The 17,768-nt window shown below is 32.6% G+C and overlaps 1 protein-coding gene and 1 pseudogene across 3 annotated transcripts in view; one reads left to right on the top strand and one right to left on the bottom strand.

The window, feature by feature from the left end:
- Positions 1–1,879: 1,879 nt before the first annotated feature.
- Positions 1,880–3,885, top strand: LOC128185437 (uncharacterized; annotated as a pseudogene).
- Positions 3,886–9,150: 5,265 nt separating this feature from the next.
- Positions 9,151–17,768, bottom strand: part of LOC128183353 (uncharacterized) — a 56,664-nt gene continuing 48,046 nt past the window's right edge. For 2 of the 3 annotated variants that reach the window (XM_052852332.1, XM_052852331.1), the window contains 4 exons: positions 14,896–14,932; positions 14,403–14,808; positions 14,125–14,303; positions 9,152–13,466 (listed from right to left, as the gene is read on the bottom strand). In XM_052852332.1, the coding sequence (XP_052708292.1) occupies positions 12,072–13,466; positions 14,125–14,303; positions 14,403–14,808; positions 14,896–14,932 (2,017 nt within the window). In that variant the 3' untranslated portion in view covers positions 9,152–12,071. Of the gene's footprint in view, positions 13,467–14,124; positions 14,304–14,402; positions 14,809–14,895; positions 14,933–17,768 lie in introns of all 3 variants that reach the window. The other variant, XM_052852333.1, reaches the window with a different exon arrangement.

Raw genomic sequence — 17,768 nt, 5'->3', positions numbered from 1 at the left:
TTTCAGCTCTCCCCTATATTAGGCTGATTATGTGATATATACCATTCCAATTAACTATAAATGGATTGTGTGATGAGTATAAGGGTGACTGGTATGTGCTGTATAGTCTTGAATTAAAATTTAGTGATAAATTGGTGAAATTCTTGGAAAAACAATGAACTCTGAACATTCAGGTATGTGAATACTTTTCACCAACCTAACTGTTAATGTAAACAAAGAGATACCAGTGTGATCTGTCAGAGTCTATATCTGTGCTAATACTCAATAACTTGTTACCAAACCAGCTACAACTACTTATCTAATGATGTCAAACAATAAACCCACCACTAAAAACATCAATAAAGCTGCAGTCAAATCATCTGTAACAAATAGACCCACTGAAAGTGCTAAACTTGGTGAGGGAGCCGCAAGACCAGCGACTACACCAAACAAACCTCCATTAAAGAGGGGAAGAGTTGAGAGCTCAACCTCCGACTCCACCAACAATGATTCAACAACATCATTTGATGACCCCCAACTCAACCAACTAAGTTCCTTGCTTGATGACCTCACCAAGGATCAACGGGGCACCAAACAGGTTATCGATTTGATAATGCAGAAACCCTTCATCAAAAACTGTATGAGTGAACTCTTCATGCCCCAAATTAAATCACTTCAAAATGAGACAAAATTATTAAATGACCGGATTGACGAGATGGAACAGTATTCCCGCAGAACTTGCCTAAAATTCTCAGGAATCCCTGAAGAGGGAACCAGTGAAAATACTGACAAACTAGCAATGAATGTCATCAATCTGATACTATCCAAGGAAACATCCAAAATTGGGTTGGACCGAATAGAGAGAACCCATCGAGTCGGCCCGCGCAAGGGGAATGGGAAACCAAGAGATATCATTGTACGGTTTCTCAGTTACAGAGATCGCGCCACAGTTTTTCATCATAAGCGCAATTTTAAAAACTACAACCATAATCCGAGTACTTCATCGAGAGTCTTTATTAACGAAGCACTGACTAAACAAAGATCCAACATCCTGTTTGAAGCTCGCAAGCTTGCTCGTAGCAGACTTGTCGATAGTGTGTGGACGTATGATGGTCGCATCATTGTAAAAATGGATGAAAATCGTATAACACTTACCACAGAGGACGACCTCGAAAAGCTAAAAACGCGTTTGGAGCATCATTATGATGAACGTATCCTGACCACTTCTACCCCTGTGACTGAAAGGGACTAAGTCGTTCTTCGTGATTAACTTTGGCTACTAGAGCTGTTGCTCTGTAGCCACCCACGTGCCTTAGTCCATTTTCAGACTGGTCAAATTATTATTTAATTCGTAAAATCCTAGAAACGCTATGTACTTTCACTTAACCCACACATGTGTATTATTGATCAACGTCGTTAAGAAGGGTATCGGGTGCGTTCGCCCTATCTACATGTTCGCCTTAGTCCGTTCGCCCTACGTCCGTTCGCTCTAATTACCGTTCGCCCAAATTCTCGTTCGCCTTAAACCTCGTTCGCTCCTTGTTTATAAATAAAGTATATTATAAGTTATTTTATTAACCTTTAACTTAAAACTTGTTAACTTTTATTAATTATTCGTATATTCTATGTTTTTCATTCATCAAAAAAAGACGTAATTGGTATAATTGTTAGATTTTATTGCCGTAAATTGTCGATAACCGTCTTCTTGTTTTTATAATGATTCGCTTGGTGTTTTTTTAAACAATTAAAGAATTTGAGACTTTAATTGGGTCATTCAGAAGCTCAGCAGATGATTATCACCTATTCTATCTTTGAAGAATTTACATAACACAATCCTTTGATCTCTAAATGAGATATATACGGAGATGGAACATGAAACTGTATCAAACTACTGTCAACCATGGCAGAGGTCAACCCCCCGTGCATCTCATGTGGCAGAGAAGTAAGACCTAAACAACATGCTGTGATGCTTGTGAAGGTTGGCAGCACCGCCTATGCAATACTGGTATGTAAGAAATATAAAAGTAAATCAAAATTATTTGTGTAGGATTTATTACTTACCCCCCCCCCCCCACCAAAAAAAAAAATAGAAATAAAAAAAATAAGTGAAAAATCAATAAATAGTGAGAGGAATTATTAAGTTTTGTTAATCATAAGATACTAGTACAAGTATAAACTTATAAAGTGTTAAATCCACAATAAATCCACTGTCTTATGTTATGTTCTAATTAAATACAGTTACATATTAATAATATACTATATTTATATTTGACTAAAATTCCTTGATAAATCGATAGGATAGGTATAAAAAAAATTAACATAGAGAACTTTAATTGTAGGAAAAGTTGTATTAAAAAAATTCACTTATTTATTCTATCCATTTATCTAGCCTATTTATTGATTACATCAAATGCATAATTTGTTCACACAATTGTATTTGTTTCTTTGAACAGGTAGTGAAGGACCCTTTCAAGCGATCCGGTCAACTACTCAGCATCCACTCCTTCATCCTTCATCCTACAGGACGGACGGAGAAAACAGCTGCCATTGGCATTTGTCCTGATGTCGAGGAAGACGGAAGAGGACTACGTGGCTGTGTTACAAGCCCTTGTCGACCGTCTAGAGGAGACAAGTGTTGAGGAGTTCATGGTGGACTATGAAGTTGGTAAGTTAAATCAATGGGAAAATTTATTATAATCCAAGTTAGTATAATAAAAAATATCAATGGATGTAAAGCATTAATTTTTTCATGTTTTAAGCAAAAAACCTAATAACTAAATATATTTTTCAGGTGCTTGGTTGGCCATTCGTCGGGTTTTCCCTACCGTTGCGATCAAAGGGTGCATCTTCCACTGGACACAGGCAGTTTGGAGGCATGTCCAGTCCTTAGGCTTGGCCAGGGCGTACAAGGATCAACAGGCAGTGCACAACTACATTCGCCAACTACTCTCCTTGCCTTTCCTGCCAGCACAACAAATCCCGGAGACGTTCCACCATTTGAGAGGAAGAGCCACCACACCACAGCTTCGGGACCTGGTGGACTATATTGACCGACAGTGGTTTCGCCATCGTGTATTCAGGGTCCAGGACTGGTCAGTGTTTCGGCGGACAGTGCGGACCAACAACGACGTCGAAGGTATGTTAACAAGTCAATTATGTTTTCAAATGATAGAAATAAAGTGATGTAATTTTGATTTAAATTAAGAATCATATAATAAAATTTTAAAATAAAATAAATATTAATAAATTTAATTATTAATTAATAAATAAATTAATAATGAAAAAAACTAATGCAATTAACTAATGCACCATTATTAATAATCCCTTTTTTTTTCAGGCTGGCACAACCGACTGAATACGATGGCCAGGCACGGGGGTGTGCCATTCTACAAGTTGGTGCTGCAACTGCGACAAGAAGCTGAAGTGGTCGATGTTGCTGTACGATCTGCAGACTTGGAGAGGGAGAGTAACCGCGTATACACCGCCCTAGAGAAGAGGATCCAGAAAGCCTGGGATGAATACATGGAAGGAGCTTGGACCACCAGTCACTTTCTGCGAGCGATTTCATCGTGTTACAGCCCGTCCGTCAACACCGAGTGATTGAACTTGTGATGACTGACTGAACAGTGTTGATCAGTGTGTTGAACAGTGACTCACAGTATTAAATTATGTGTGTCATGTGTTTCATGTAGTGATTATAATTGTTGTTTTTGTGTGCTAGTTATATCTGTATTCTGTAGTGCTTGTTGTATTTATTATTTATGTATTTATTTTATGTTTATCTTGTAGTGCTTGACATATTAGATATTTGTAGTGCATGTTTGATATTCATTCAAACTATTGAATAAATTATAAATCCATATGCATTTTGTTTATATCTATTCTATAATGGGAAATAATACTTAGTGGATTTATTAGTCATTCAAACTTCATAATTATGATATGGTTATATTATGAGGTAAAATTGAAAACAATTAAAAAATAAACAGAAAATACAAACAGAGGAACATAAAATATAGTAACATTAAAAAAAATAAATAATTCAATTAACAAGTTTTCGTAACAATATAATGTCACCGTCAGTCAAATGATGATTATTATGTAGAAGTGGAAAGGGTGGTATTGTTTTCATTAATTATATATCTATCTTTCAAAATGTTTAAATTCACCAGAATACACAGAAATATATAAATAAATTAATCCTATATAAAATTAAGGCGAACGGACCCAGTGCGAACGGCGTCAAGGGCGAACGGACGTAGGGCGATTGTCTCTTGTATGCTCTAAAAAAAAAAGGGTATCATCTAATTTCAGTAAACATGTTTAACTTACTACATTAGTCGGCTGTTAGTTAGGGGAAATAGCTCTATTTATGTTCTTTACAATCTATTTCCTCCTTTTTTATTTACCTTGTATTGGATTTTCCTCATGTAACCTAATCGACATTTCTACTGTTCAGAAATGCCTTGTAGATAAGTTTTCTGTTTATTTGTCACCTCGACAATACCCATGTGTATATAAGTTATGTATTTCATTTATTTTCTACTGTAGTGGAAAATCATATTACCCATTATTGTTCTTTTATAAATCACTACTATTAGCCTATAGAAGTGATAAGATATTGCTTATACATTGCTACTTGATTATCTTTATTCACCCGAGAGTACATTACTATAAATGTAGGCCATTTCGGTCATTAGCTTACACTCTGTGCAATACGAAAGTAAAAGTAGATTTGTTTACATTTTGTGGGATGAAGGCTGTGCATAAAGGTTTATTCTACATTTTTGATTCGTATGACTAATATTCTCATGTACAGCATTTACTATGAAATACAGCCGACTCATCCAATTCCTAAAGGTACGTTATTGTCTTACGCTTTATTGGTACTTACTGTTTTACTATTAATTGGTGGGATAGAATTCAATCCTGGTCCCGTTCAAGGTTCATTATTGTCAAATGTCAAAATAGTACATAATAATGTTTGTAGTCTTAAGTCGAAGGTAGATATTATTTTTAACGAACTTTGTGATTTTGATGTAATAGGAATATCTGAGAGTCATCTAGATAGAACCATTTCTGATGAGGAAATTGAATTTGAGGGATTTCACAAGCCTGTCAGATTAGATCGTAATAGATTTGGAGGTGGAGTTATAATTTATGTTAAGAACAACTTGCAGTTTTTTAAAAGCAACGACCTGAGTAATCCAACTATTGAAATCAAATGGTTAGAAATTCATTGTGTTAATAACAAATTTTTAACTGGGGTTATGTATAGACCTCCAAATTCCAGGGCTGATGTACTTGACAACTTAGCAATATCACTAGAAAATGCTATAGACACTGGCTTACCCATATTTTTGATGGGTGATTTTAACATTGATATGTTAGCTGATGGTAACCATATATTTAAGCATATGCTCCAAAATTTTTCCCTTACAAATGTTATAACTCAACCAACTAATTATACCACCACAAGGGGTACTTGTATAGATCTAATTATTACTAACGCTGTAGAAAGAATAGAGAACATAGATGTATTAACCCCATTTTGTAGTACACACAGTCCAGTAACTCTTGAAATTCACTTTAAAACTTACAAACAAAGGGCATATAGAAGAATACTTACAGACTACGCACATGCTGACTACACCTCACTAAATAGTGATCTACTTCAGGTCAATTGGGACAGGGATGTATTTAACTCTACAAATATTAATGATGTCTATAAAAACTTCACAGATGTATTCACACAGCATGTGAACCAACACATTCCTAAAAAAGTAGTTGTCATTCGCCCTTCTGATAAACCATTCATGACCAATGCCATAAGACGTAAAATGCGCCAACGTAATAGGATCCATTATAAAGCAAAAAAAACTAATAGTGACTACCAATGGAACAAATATCGTTGCTTAAGAAATCAGGTTATTGACATGGTTCGTACTGAAAAAAACAAGTATAAACAAAAGCTTACATCACAAATACTAGATAAATCAATTCCTCCTGGTAAATGGTGGCGAATAGTGAAATCATTATCAAAGTGTAACAATAAAAAAAAAGTACCACCTCCAATAAATTCTAATGGTAAAATACATATACACCCAGTAGATAAAGCATCAGAACTTAACAAACATTTTGCAAGCATATCACATATAGAAACAACTAATGAACCCAGGCTTCCACCTCAGGGCCCAGGGCCCCCTCACAGCATAGAAAGAATTAACATCACAGCCCAAGATGTTGTTGATCAATTATCAAATCTAAATATCACCAAACCTCCAGGCCCAGACGGTATCTCACCAAAGATTCTTAAAAATATCATACCTTCAATCAAACATCCAATCGCTAAATTATTTAACCTTACACTTCAACATCAAGAATTACCTTTTATATGGAAATTGTCACATATTACACCTGTATATAAGAACAAGGGCAACCCAGAGGACCCCTCAAACTATAGACCAATTGCACTCACATGCACTTTATGTAAAATACTGGAAAAAATTCTTTTAAAAACCCTGCATAATTATATGAAGGACCACAATCTTTTATTTAAAAACCAATCAGGATTTCAGCCCTCTGATTCCACTATTAATCAGCTTACTGAAATTTATAATATTATAATATCTAACCTTGATAAAGGTAAAGATATTATGTTCATATTTTGTGATATATCAAAAGCTTTCGATAAGGTCTGGCATAAAGGTCTCATCTATAAATTACAAAAATATGGAATCAGAGGAGAAATCCTTGGATGGATAGAAAACTATATTACTGATAGAACACAAACGGTTGTCATCGAGGGCTATTCCTCAGGAATTGAAACCACTAATGCAGGAGTACCCTAGGGGTCAGTGTTAGGACCCTTCCTCTTTCTTATTTACATTAATGATATTGTTGAAAATATATGCAACCAAATAAGACTCTTTGCAGATGATACATCACTTTTTGTAATAGTTGATGATAATGATAATAATTCAGCTAAATCATTAACAGCTGATCTTGAAAAAATCAAACAGTGGTCTAATCAATGGCTGGTGGATTTTAATCCAAGCAAAACAATAAATGTTAACTTTTCCAGAAAGAAAAAAACCCATCCCCAGGTCTCTTTTGGTAACACTATAAACAATATTATCCAAAAAAATAATCATTGTCATTTAGGACTTACATTGCAATCAAATGGGGGATGGTCACATCATATATCAAATATCTACGAAAAAGCATGCCAAAGATTGAACATGCTACGCATACTCAAATATAAAATAAATAGGGAATCTTTGATTAAAATTTACTTTGCATTTATTCGCCCTGTGTTAGAGTATGGTGATGTAGTCTGGGACAATTGTACAGATGAACAAAGTAATTTATTGGAAAGTATACAGATTGAAGCTGCACGAATAATTACTGGTCTTAGACGAAACTCATCTAAACAATACCTACAAATGTATATCAGGAATTAGGCTGGGAAACACTTAAGAAACGTAGAAGTAACCATAAATTAATATTATTGTTCAAAATATTAAACAATTATACCCCTGAATACTTATCTAATATTGTTGGTGAATGTTTCCCCCCACATAATACCTACAATCTTCGAAACAATTTCATCTATCGCACACCTGTTGCAAGAACAACATCTTACTTCAATAGTTTTATACCATCTACAATTATATTATGGAACAATCTACCTCAAAATACAAAAAATATAACTACAGTTTCAGCATTTAAGAACAGCCTCAAAAATATTAATAGTAAAAAACTGTATATGCATAAATTATTTAACCATGGCAAAAGATTAGAAAATATTTGGCATTGTCAGTTGAGAAATAACAGTAGTAACTTAAATGCTGACCTTTATTCACACCACCTTATTGCTTCTCCACTATGTCAGAAGTGCTTTCTTGAAGTGGAAGACTCTAAACATTATTTCTTACACTGTCCATCATATGCCTCCCAAAGAAAATCTCTATTTGATTATATGAACGACAATTCCATACCAATCACAATTAAGAATCTACTTTTTGGAAGTGATAAACTAACATTTCAAAATAACCTACTATTATTTGATAAAATTCATTTTTACATAAAAAGTACAAACAGATTTAAGTAAATGCATAGGTAAAAATGTACACATTGTATAAAAAATGTATCAAAATGGGTACCACTGACTTTCCTTACACTCCTTTCTTTTCATTTTTATTGCTTATTTGTTCTCCCCCTCCCCCTCCCACCCCATCCCCCCAAACTTTCCATTTTTTTTCTACTCTGTTATTAATTTTTGTTTTGTTTTTATTACATGTTTTTTCTTTTCTTTCTGATTTTTTCCCTACATTACATATACTTTTTTATTTCCAACCTTAGCAATTAACCATTATTTTTCTATTTTTTTTTATTTTCATGTTCCTATCATGAGCTATTTGTTTTGTTTATTTTTTTGCACTGTACCTCCTTCCAATACTATTTACAATATTAATCTATTATACAAAATTCCATGGCAATATATATGTATATATATATATTATATATAATTATATAATTACTCATATTATACCTTGACTACAGGAGAGAACATAAATAGGCATTGTGCCTGCTGTTCAATCCAATTCAATGTATTTATATACTTGAATAAAAAATACTTATTAAATTAAGATCAAGTGACTTTCGAGTGTTCTGAAATTGACGTTATTCGACGTTGTCATTAATGTATTATGAGATGTTATTACGAATATATTTGTTAAAAGTATTACAAAAAAATTGTTCATTGTAATTTTTAAATGTGTTTTTCATATATTAAATAATGCACAGTTTATATATATATGATAATTATATTTATGTATGATTGAACTCAATGAAAACTATTTCATTTAGAAGTGAAGTCAATTGTCAAGTGATTAGTTTATTTAAAAGTATGTTTACGGTAGACTGATTTAAAAATCTAGAATGAATGATTTGGTATTATACAATACTGTTAGGGAAAGATTTTAATATGTTTCAAACAACTAAACTTCATCTCATTCATATTTTTTTTCAGTTTTTAAGCTACATAAGCAATATGAATGCAGAATATCATGTGAAAAAATCACAGGAGGGAATAGAATTATACTGTCTTCCCCTTTAGAATATTGATTGCTTTTGTAATATTACAAATGAGATAACAAAATAAGTTTGATTATAACTATAGACAGTGTTAATTAATTTCAGGACGAGCCTCCTCCAGTAATGAACCAGCGGTTGAGAATGATAGTTCATCCAGTGATTCTGAGTGATATTTTAAAATGTTTTTGAAAGTTAATTACATTTCCGATAAAGCCATTTTAATTTAATAATACCAGCTTTCGTAACAGTGGAATATAGGAATTGTATTGGTACATAATGGGATTTCCCTGCAAAATTCAAATGATGAACCAACTACATTGTATCTGTTCTTCTGTTATTGTGAATTTGATTAAATATGAATTCATGCTGTGTATTTGTACTTGTATTTGCTATTTCAGATTTTTCTGGCTGGAACAAAATAAAGTACAATAAGGAAAATATAATTTTCTTTTTTTTTTTATTGTGAATTAAACAATTAATAAACATGAAACGATTTTTATAATACATATAATATATGTAAGTAGGGCTTTATAAATATTTAAAACTCCACTAGCACACTTGTGTCAATCTCAAAACTGAATATTCAACCGGCTTTGTGCAAAGAAACTTTAGATTATTATCATTTTTCAACATATTTTTTGTCAACACAAACAATACCAGTGAATTTGTCAAATTTTAAAAAAATTTAAAAGAAAACCAAATATTCTCTTTGAAATATACTTTTTCACAGATTCAAATAATCACTCTTGCACAATTATTATAAAATTGTTTAAATTATAAAAAAGAAAAACCCAAACATATTATAGAGTTATCTTCACTTATAAATATTAAGTATTCTGACTTTAATATTCATCTATATATCAGTAAAAAGAAATCGAAATTGATTTAAGCAAGATTAATATATAATTCTTTTCAAAAGAAAATCCCCTCTTTTACCCGGATACAATTAAAAAAAAGAATAGAAATAAATCTGATACCTTGATTTATAAAATAAAGAATAAATGCAAATAGTGAAAAAACCCAAATGTAAACCAAGTACAGACCGTATAAGTCATGACATTTTTTTGTACAAAAAAAAAAGATAAATCTGAATTAAATTTCTTCATTTAACATTTTCTTTTTGAAAGAAATTACCAAATATAATGTAAATCTGTCGTGTGAACATTTTAGATTTTATCTGTACCGCTAAGCGAGCTTAACAAATAAGTGACTATTAATAGTTATCCATCAATTTATTTTAAAGAACTCTAAAAGTTACATTTCATGTGAGCATAAATATATTTTTCATCATTTCACATTTTGATAAATTGCTAACGGTAAACTGAAAGTAAACGTGTATCTTATATACCATTTCATCTACCACTCATACAAATGACAATAAAGATGTAGTATATAATATACTGTAGACGCAGAAATGTTCATTGAGGATTTAATTTTGTTATTTTCGTTGGCTGTATAAATCAACGAAATTAAATTCATGACGAATTTTTAACCGAATTTTTAAAGAATTCAAAGAGATAACGATATGTGGAAATTAAATGTCAACGAAATTTTTTTTGGCTTAAAAACAACGAAATTTTGACCTAACGAAAATATGTGCTTCTACAGTAACTATAATTAATAATAAGACTTTTACCTGTACATAAGAGCAAGCAACAAATAAACTCATGAATTGAATACATATTGTATTTAAATTTACACTTAAAACACTTCATATTCCAATTCAATTTATCATAAAATCAAAAGCATAATATAACAAAAGCTCTATACAAGAGCAGGCAACAAATTATTTTAAAAAAATTGTGAAATCAAAGACACATCTAGTAAAAACAATCAGCGAATCATATTTTATTTAAATAGTGCGGAAATTCTTATTAGCGTAACTATTAAAGAAGAGAAAATCAACAGATTGTTTGGAAGGAGAACGGAATAATCATACGGGTAATGGTCCAATTGTATACATCTCCTGTACAAGTCCTGTACAAGTCTCTGTTATACGTTTAAGCAACAAATAAACTCATGAATTGACAAACTGTATTTAAATTTACACTTTAAACACTTCATATTCCGATTAAATTTATCATAAAATCAAAATCAAAATACTACAAAAAGTTAAGGACCCCCTCTGCCGACTAAAGGTAAAGAAAAGTTCCAAATATAGCCTCTTTAAATGATTCAAAGCATTATGCATCACAAACTTCTCATGATCTTCTTGTTTTGTTTAAGCGACCAAGTCTAAAAAGAAAACCTAAAACATAAAGTAACCTCATCGTCTTTAGAAAAAAAGTTAAACATAAAGGTAATTAACCCACGTCGTCTAAAAAAAACCAAGCACACCAGAAAGGTAACCCACAAAAGTAACTCACATCGTCGACAGAAAAAACCCCATAAAGTAACCACAACAGTTGTGAATACAAAGTGCAAAGGGAAAGGCAAAGTAATAAAATAAATTGACTAAAAAAGCCACAAACAGTATACATTTGCCCATTACCATAATAATACACAAAACAATGCCTCTATGGCCTAAGAAATAGGTTCTTGGCATTCCAATGATTAAAAAAACTTGGATCCTAGTTTTGAGGTTGTAGTTCTTATCAAGGTTTTGTCGCAAGGGATTAACGACATATCTTGATTTGCAACTACTTTCCTGCTAATATTCGACAGTAGATTTGCAAGGTATACTGTCCATAATACCGTCAGTTCATTTGTTTTAAACATTATGAAAATGTTATCACTTATCTTGTTTCATGCCAACATAAAGTTTGGTTGAAAAGCAACCTGTATCAATCTCTACTACATTATGATAATTTTTGGATGGTTCGATTTATTACAACTTTTATTTTATTTTTATTTTTTTACTATTTTTGAGAAGTTTTGTATCGAATGAAAAATTACTCATAAATCAAATTTTTAATTCTATTATAATATGTTGTTCCTTGAAACCTTCTTTTTGTCCAGGTATATTAATTGTCTTTTTAAAAAACCTTCAGAAATTATTTAAAACAGTTTTTTACGTATTGAAAACCCCGGGTAAACGCATTGCCTTGATTCTTTCTTTTGATTCTGACTCTGGTTTGAAACGATTTTCCCGTCACTGACTTGATGTTTTCTCTTGTGACACGGATATTTTGCCCTAAACTATTCACATCCTGATCTACGAGTGCCATTTTTTTAATTTCTTTCAGCATCTGTACCCTTTTTAGAAATCCTGGTTGTTTATCGATTTCTTCAGACTGAATCATAAGGTCAATGTGCTCCACTGCAGTTAAAGGATCCGGTCTTAATGCAATTTCTTTTAGTCTTGTTTTACAGTCGTTCATATCATTCATCATTGCCGTAATGAGATCAAATAATTCATCAACATCATATGTCAATTCTTCAATGTATTTTTCGTGCGTAAGTGTTTGTCCCTGAGCAGCTTCATATCTTTGTTTCATTTCAGCATAGGTCTTTTTAACAGTTTCGGTAACGTATTTGAAAATATATGGGGTGTTTTTGTGATCTGACCATATACATTTCCCGGAACATATTCTACAGCAACCTGTTCTTTTATCCATTGCCCAGCATCTACTTTTTTCATCATCATCGGCTATACCGCAGTTTTCGTGACAAGTGACATTGCATTGAATACAATTTGTTACATGCTGACCTTTAGGAAGATCTATTTGTTCCTGCTTTATTTCATCAACTTCGTACTCAAAATTTTGGTTATCTCTTATTTCATTTTTATATCTTGTAAAAATATCCAACTGTTGCTGCAGTTCAGATAATTTGGACAAGCCTGCCGAAACCTGTGGTCGAATATTTGAGATTACAGTTTTTAGTTGCTCTCGTTCGTCCAGTACGTTTTTTGTTTGACAAAGACTTCTTGTTTCCAATTGTTGTATTTGTCTGAAAAATCTTTCAAAACTACTACATCCCATTTCCCAAAACGTTGGAGACAATGTATTGTGTGTAAGGCCTTTGTTTTCAGCAAAAAGAGCTGAATTGTTGAAGTTAAATGTCAATCCAAAAGGAAGTTTAGATTCCTTCAGTGAAGCAATTACGGGAGGCTTTCCCCCATCAGCAAAAGTGATCAGTGTACAAATATTTGACTCAATATCTTTTCCAAACAAGGACATAATTGAGCTAAATATATACTTTTGAACGACTGTGAGACGTGCGTCTGGTGCCTTGACAATAAAACATACAGCGTCAATAAACATAACACCTTGGTCACCTTGTGCAGAAAACAAATGTCGAATCTGATCGATGATAGCATGATCGCGTTCTATTCCTCTTGTGTCACCAAATCCTGGTGTGTCTATAATGTTGAGGGTGTAGTTTAGTCGACTGCCTTCTGTTGGATATATTTTATAAACCGTTATCCATTCTGTCTGTGAGATGGCCTGTCAAAGTAGTTTATCACAGTTTGAGAACTAGTACACAATTTCAATGAAAAACTATCCTGAGTAGTAGATAAAAAGGCATCTGACAGGCATATAAAAAATAATGTACTAGTAATGTAAATAAATGAACCTTTAGTACATTTTGTAGAGGAAAATACATTCTAAATTATTAAGATACATTTTTTATCCATTTATTTAACTTCGTATCAAAAATGATGCTTTGTCGACTTTAAAATGTAAAATCACATTTATAACAAATATTAGCCGGGTATATTTTGCTTTTTTTTTTACAAAGAGAGAACCACTGTGTTATAGCTATAATATTGAGAAGTTTAATACTCCTGATTAACGTATAATGTCATTTAAAAAGTACATCTTGCCAAAAAAAATCTTAATGGATAAATATCTATAACAAACCAAATCACAGCAAATTCCTTTTGTTTTAACATGCGGATGCAATGCTTTAAGTTATTTTGTAGACTATTGCTATTTGTTTGATTTAATCAAGTATATAAACTTTATGTTCACATTTTATCACAATTGTTTTCGCTTCAATAAAGTAATAGTTTTATTTCTTGCAATAATTCATTTGATTTCAATATATTACAAATGCTATTTTGTATAAATGTTGACAAATCTATCTTCTAAAATTAAGTACCTGGTTGTGGGATTTCTTTTCTTCCTCTTCTAAAGTGACTATCCTGAATCGAAATGGGTCATCAAAACTTACACCCATTATATAGTTGACAATGCCATCCACTAAAGTACTTTTTCCTGAACCTGTTGCTCCAACTAACATTATGGTTTTTTCCTCACAAAAGTCTTTCAATGGTTGTCCTGTAAAATGCGTGTGCTTGTGTAATATCTTGAGTTTCTATTACAAAATATGACATTTTTGAAAAAGGAATAATTATATGAGAAAATTGGTACACCTACCAAGCGTTAACTGTCTTGTTCGCGCGCTTGAATTTCTTGCGTTTTTATTTTCTTGTATCGGAAGTAAATATTTTGGAGGACAATCCGTGTTGTTCTGCAATAAAGAAAACTCCAAAAATGTTGTTCCTAAAGACTTTCTTGTTTCAATGTCTTCATTAGCTTGACCATATGGACCCTCTTGCTCTCCAAATATTCCACGGACTTGAAATATGTATTTTGTATGCGCCATCAATCCAGAAATGTTGACGTTATTTTCGTCTGAATCTGTATCTGTGAATTTCCATTTTAAGTTGCCGTTCTTGGCTTTGAACCGAATCTGATAATGGTCTGCTGGTTGATTCGATTTGTTCCAAAAGAGACGCACTGAATCCGATTTGATTTCTTCTGCATAAGGTTTTCCAGGAGACTGTAAAAAGTAAAATAATCAATCAATGCTTTTAAAAAGAATAATATAATATATAATAAAATTCATGCTTAATAATTAATTTGTCACCTTGTCATCGATTTTTTTCAGGTTTTCTGCACTATTTCTAAAAACAAAACAAAGATGTATTAAAAAACTAGAGACGAGCTCGTTGCAAGCAACGATTAGGTTTTCCGTCGTAGCTGCGTCATACTTGTGACGTATTACAAAAAATTGATAGCTGACCATAGTACAATATTAGATGTGTAAACACTGAGAAACAAAGTATTATATATCTGTGACTGCGTAGATTTTACAGTGATAGAGAATTCGTCTGGATCTGCATCGGTCGTGTGCAGTACGAACCGGGTGAGGGAATGTTGGCGTAAAGTGTATAAGGTTGTGGCGCACTGTGGGCCGTAAGCTAAAACGAAGGGTAGGTTTGCCGTATTCCCGAAGGTCCACCAGTACACAGTTCCAGAGAAATAAACAGGCAATTGATGCAAGATTCCACATTATTGGACGAGACTCAACGATGGCAACATTATAACAATTTAACAGACAGACATGTTACAAACAATTCGGATATGGCCAGTAGTGGCCTCCGGACTCAAGACTCTGGGAGAGTCGGACGTGGCCGGGGCTGGCCGCCGTATTCCAGACTGCACATTGACAATTGTACATAACTATTTATAAGAATCTTAACAATGAGTATAAATTGACAGGTAATGATATAAGTAAGCTGAGTGAAAGGTTCACAGATATAAAATAATTAAATAAACTCAGTGAGTCTTTAATGTCCAAGAAATGAAAATCTGATAATTGCACAATGATGTTTTAAGAGATTAACAGTCCTTGAGACATGACACTCTGTCTCTTTGAAATCACATATAAAGTCTGAAAAGTGTCAATCACTAAATAAAAAAGTAACTTTGTAAGATATGAACTGTGAGAAAAAATTACGATTTTTACAAGTAAAGTCAACAAAAAAAAAATATAATTAAACAGTGCAATTTGCACGATGATGCTACATGTTTATAAGCAAATACAGATCTTAACACATTGTCTCTAGTTTGATTCGCCGCATTTTATTCACAGAGTGGGACTGTTGTTATGCCCGGTACGAAGGTAAAAAGACCATTGGCAAACGTTTTACACGCATTTTTATCAAACGCAAGCGCCAATGAAACTCTTAGTATATATGCGGAGATCCTGGAAATTTTACAAGGGGTTTTGAAGAATAATTTTGTATTTCGAGGAGGGGGAACATGCGCGGATCAGAAAATTTTTCCGGGGTGGGGGTTGAAAAGTCAGACGGTTATTTGACTTTGCCAAGGGATGTCTGAGGCATATTTGGTAAGTTTATAATGTACACGTAATTGAAAGAAATTTCGCTGGGGGGGGGGGGGGGGGTCTGGAACCCTTCCCCTTCTAGATCCGCGCACGGAGAAGACCAATGCCGGTAATTTTACTATAATTTTAACAATTTTTATTTAAATATTCATGTTCATAATTATCAAAAAACCAATATAACCTGTCAAAGCAGTTAAAACTTAAGATACGAACCATTTAGTCTCGGTGAGTATTGCGTCCGCGTACGAAAATAATGGCAATTTTCAAGAAATTCGGATGGACGATCTGTGTCCTAGGTCGTCCATCCGATTCTTTTTCTGACTAAAAGCTACAGACCTGCAGTTAGAGATTGTCAAACTCTTATTGATTATGTCAATTTGTTTGTCTCAAAGAATCATTTTTTAAATCAATAAAGTTTTACCTTAAAAAAAAAGAAAGAAATCGGGCACAATTTTCAATGCTAGCATTTTACAATTTTATGGTCTAATAAAATTTCAAGAAACAACTCTTCATTGCTTTATCCGAAATATTGCATGAAAAAAAAATTTACATCGCATTTTTTAAATTACCAAAGGATATTCAAAATGAACTTGGATTAACCGCTAACAAACAGGCATAAAGAGAGACTGAGAACCAATTTCTTCTCTTTTTTTTTTACATCAAAAGAAATTCAAAAATAAATCAAAATATATTTTTTCTTTGTATGCGTTATTGAAAATGTAGATCAGCAAGGGGTTCTTTGTTGTGCAAGCACCTACTTACATATATAATGTAACAGATTGTTACACGGGTCTACAACGATGACAAATATCGAAAAGGCAATATTGTGGGTGAAGGATGAATGTGTAGTTTGTTTTTTAAGGTTATTTTTGATAGATGTAATTATATTTATCTGGATCGGTTATGTTTGTTAGTTTGTTTTGTTTATTAAAGAGGAGTAATTTCCTAGCACGTAGCATCGTTTTTGAAAGTGGGGGGGGGGGGGGGGGGGGCAAACTCATCCAACAAATCTTGACAAGCAAAAAAAGAATTTTTTTTAATGAATTTTTTAAAATTTTCAAAATTTCACTCATAATATCATGATTTTCATACCATTTTTTTACATGCTACAAAAAAAGGGGGGGGGGGGCAACTCCATGACAATTCAATTTTTTATGTAAATTTTAAAAAAAATAGTTGCTGCGAGAAAAAGTGGGGAGAGGACATCTTTATGTCATATAACATGTGAAACTGATTTCATTCCACCCACAAGCTTGAAATAATGAAATAATTTTAATGAAAACAATATAAATAGACGTCATAAATCCCATATCAAACGACATATTACCACTTGATTCTGCGCGTCTTTTTAATGAATTTATAAACAGCGGCAAATTCTAAAATGTATTTTTAAAGGTAATGTTAGCTGCAAGTATGTAGACCTTGTATGAAAAATTTCGGATGGTAGTCAATTTTTCCGGGATACAGACCGAGCGGTACATATGCAGTTAGGTAACTAAGAATGATTCCAATAAAATACTTTGTTGAGTAATGCAAGCTTTAAAGAAAGTAATACTTATATTTCTTTAAAATATAACACCTAAATACTTTGTCTTAATTCGCTATTTGTA

Source organism: Crassostrea angulata, chromosome 5, assembly GCF_025612915.1.
Source record: "Crassostrea angulata isolate pt1a10 chromosome 5, ASM2561291v2, whole genome shotgun sequence".
NCBI classification, from domain to species: Eukaryota; Metazoa; Mollusca; class Bivalvia; order Ostreida; family Ostreidae; genus Magallana; species Magallana angulata.
This window is presented reverse-complemented; position numbering and strand designations above follow the sequence as displayed.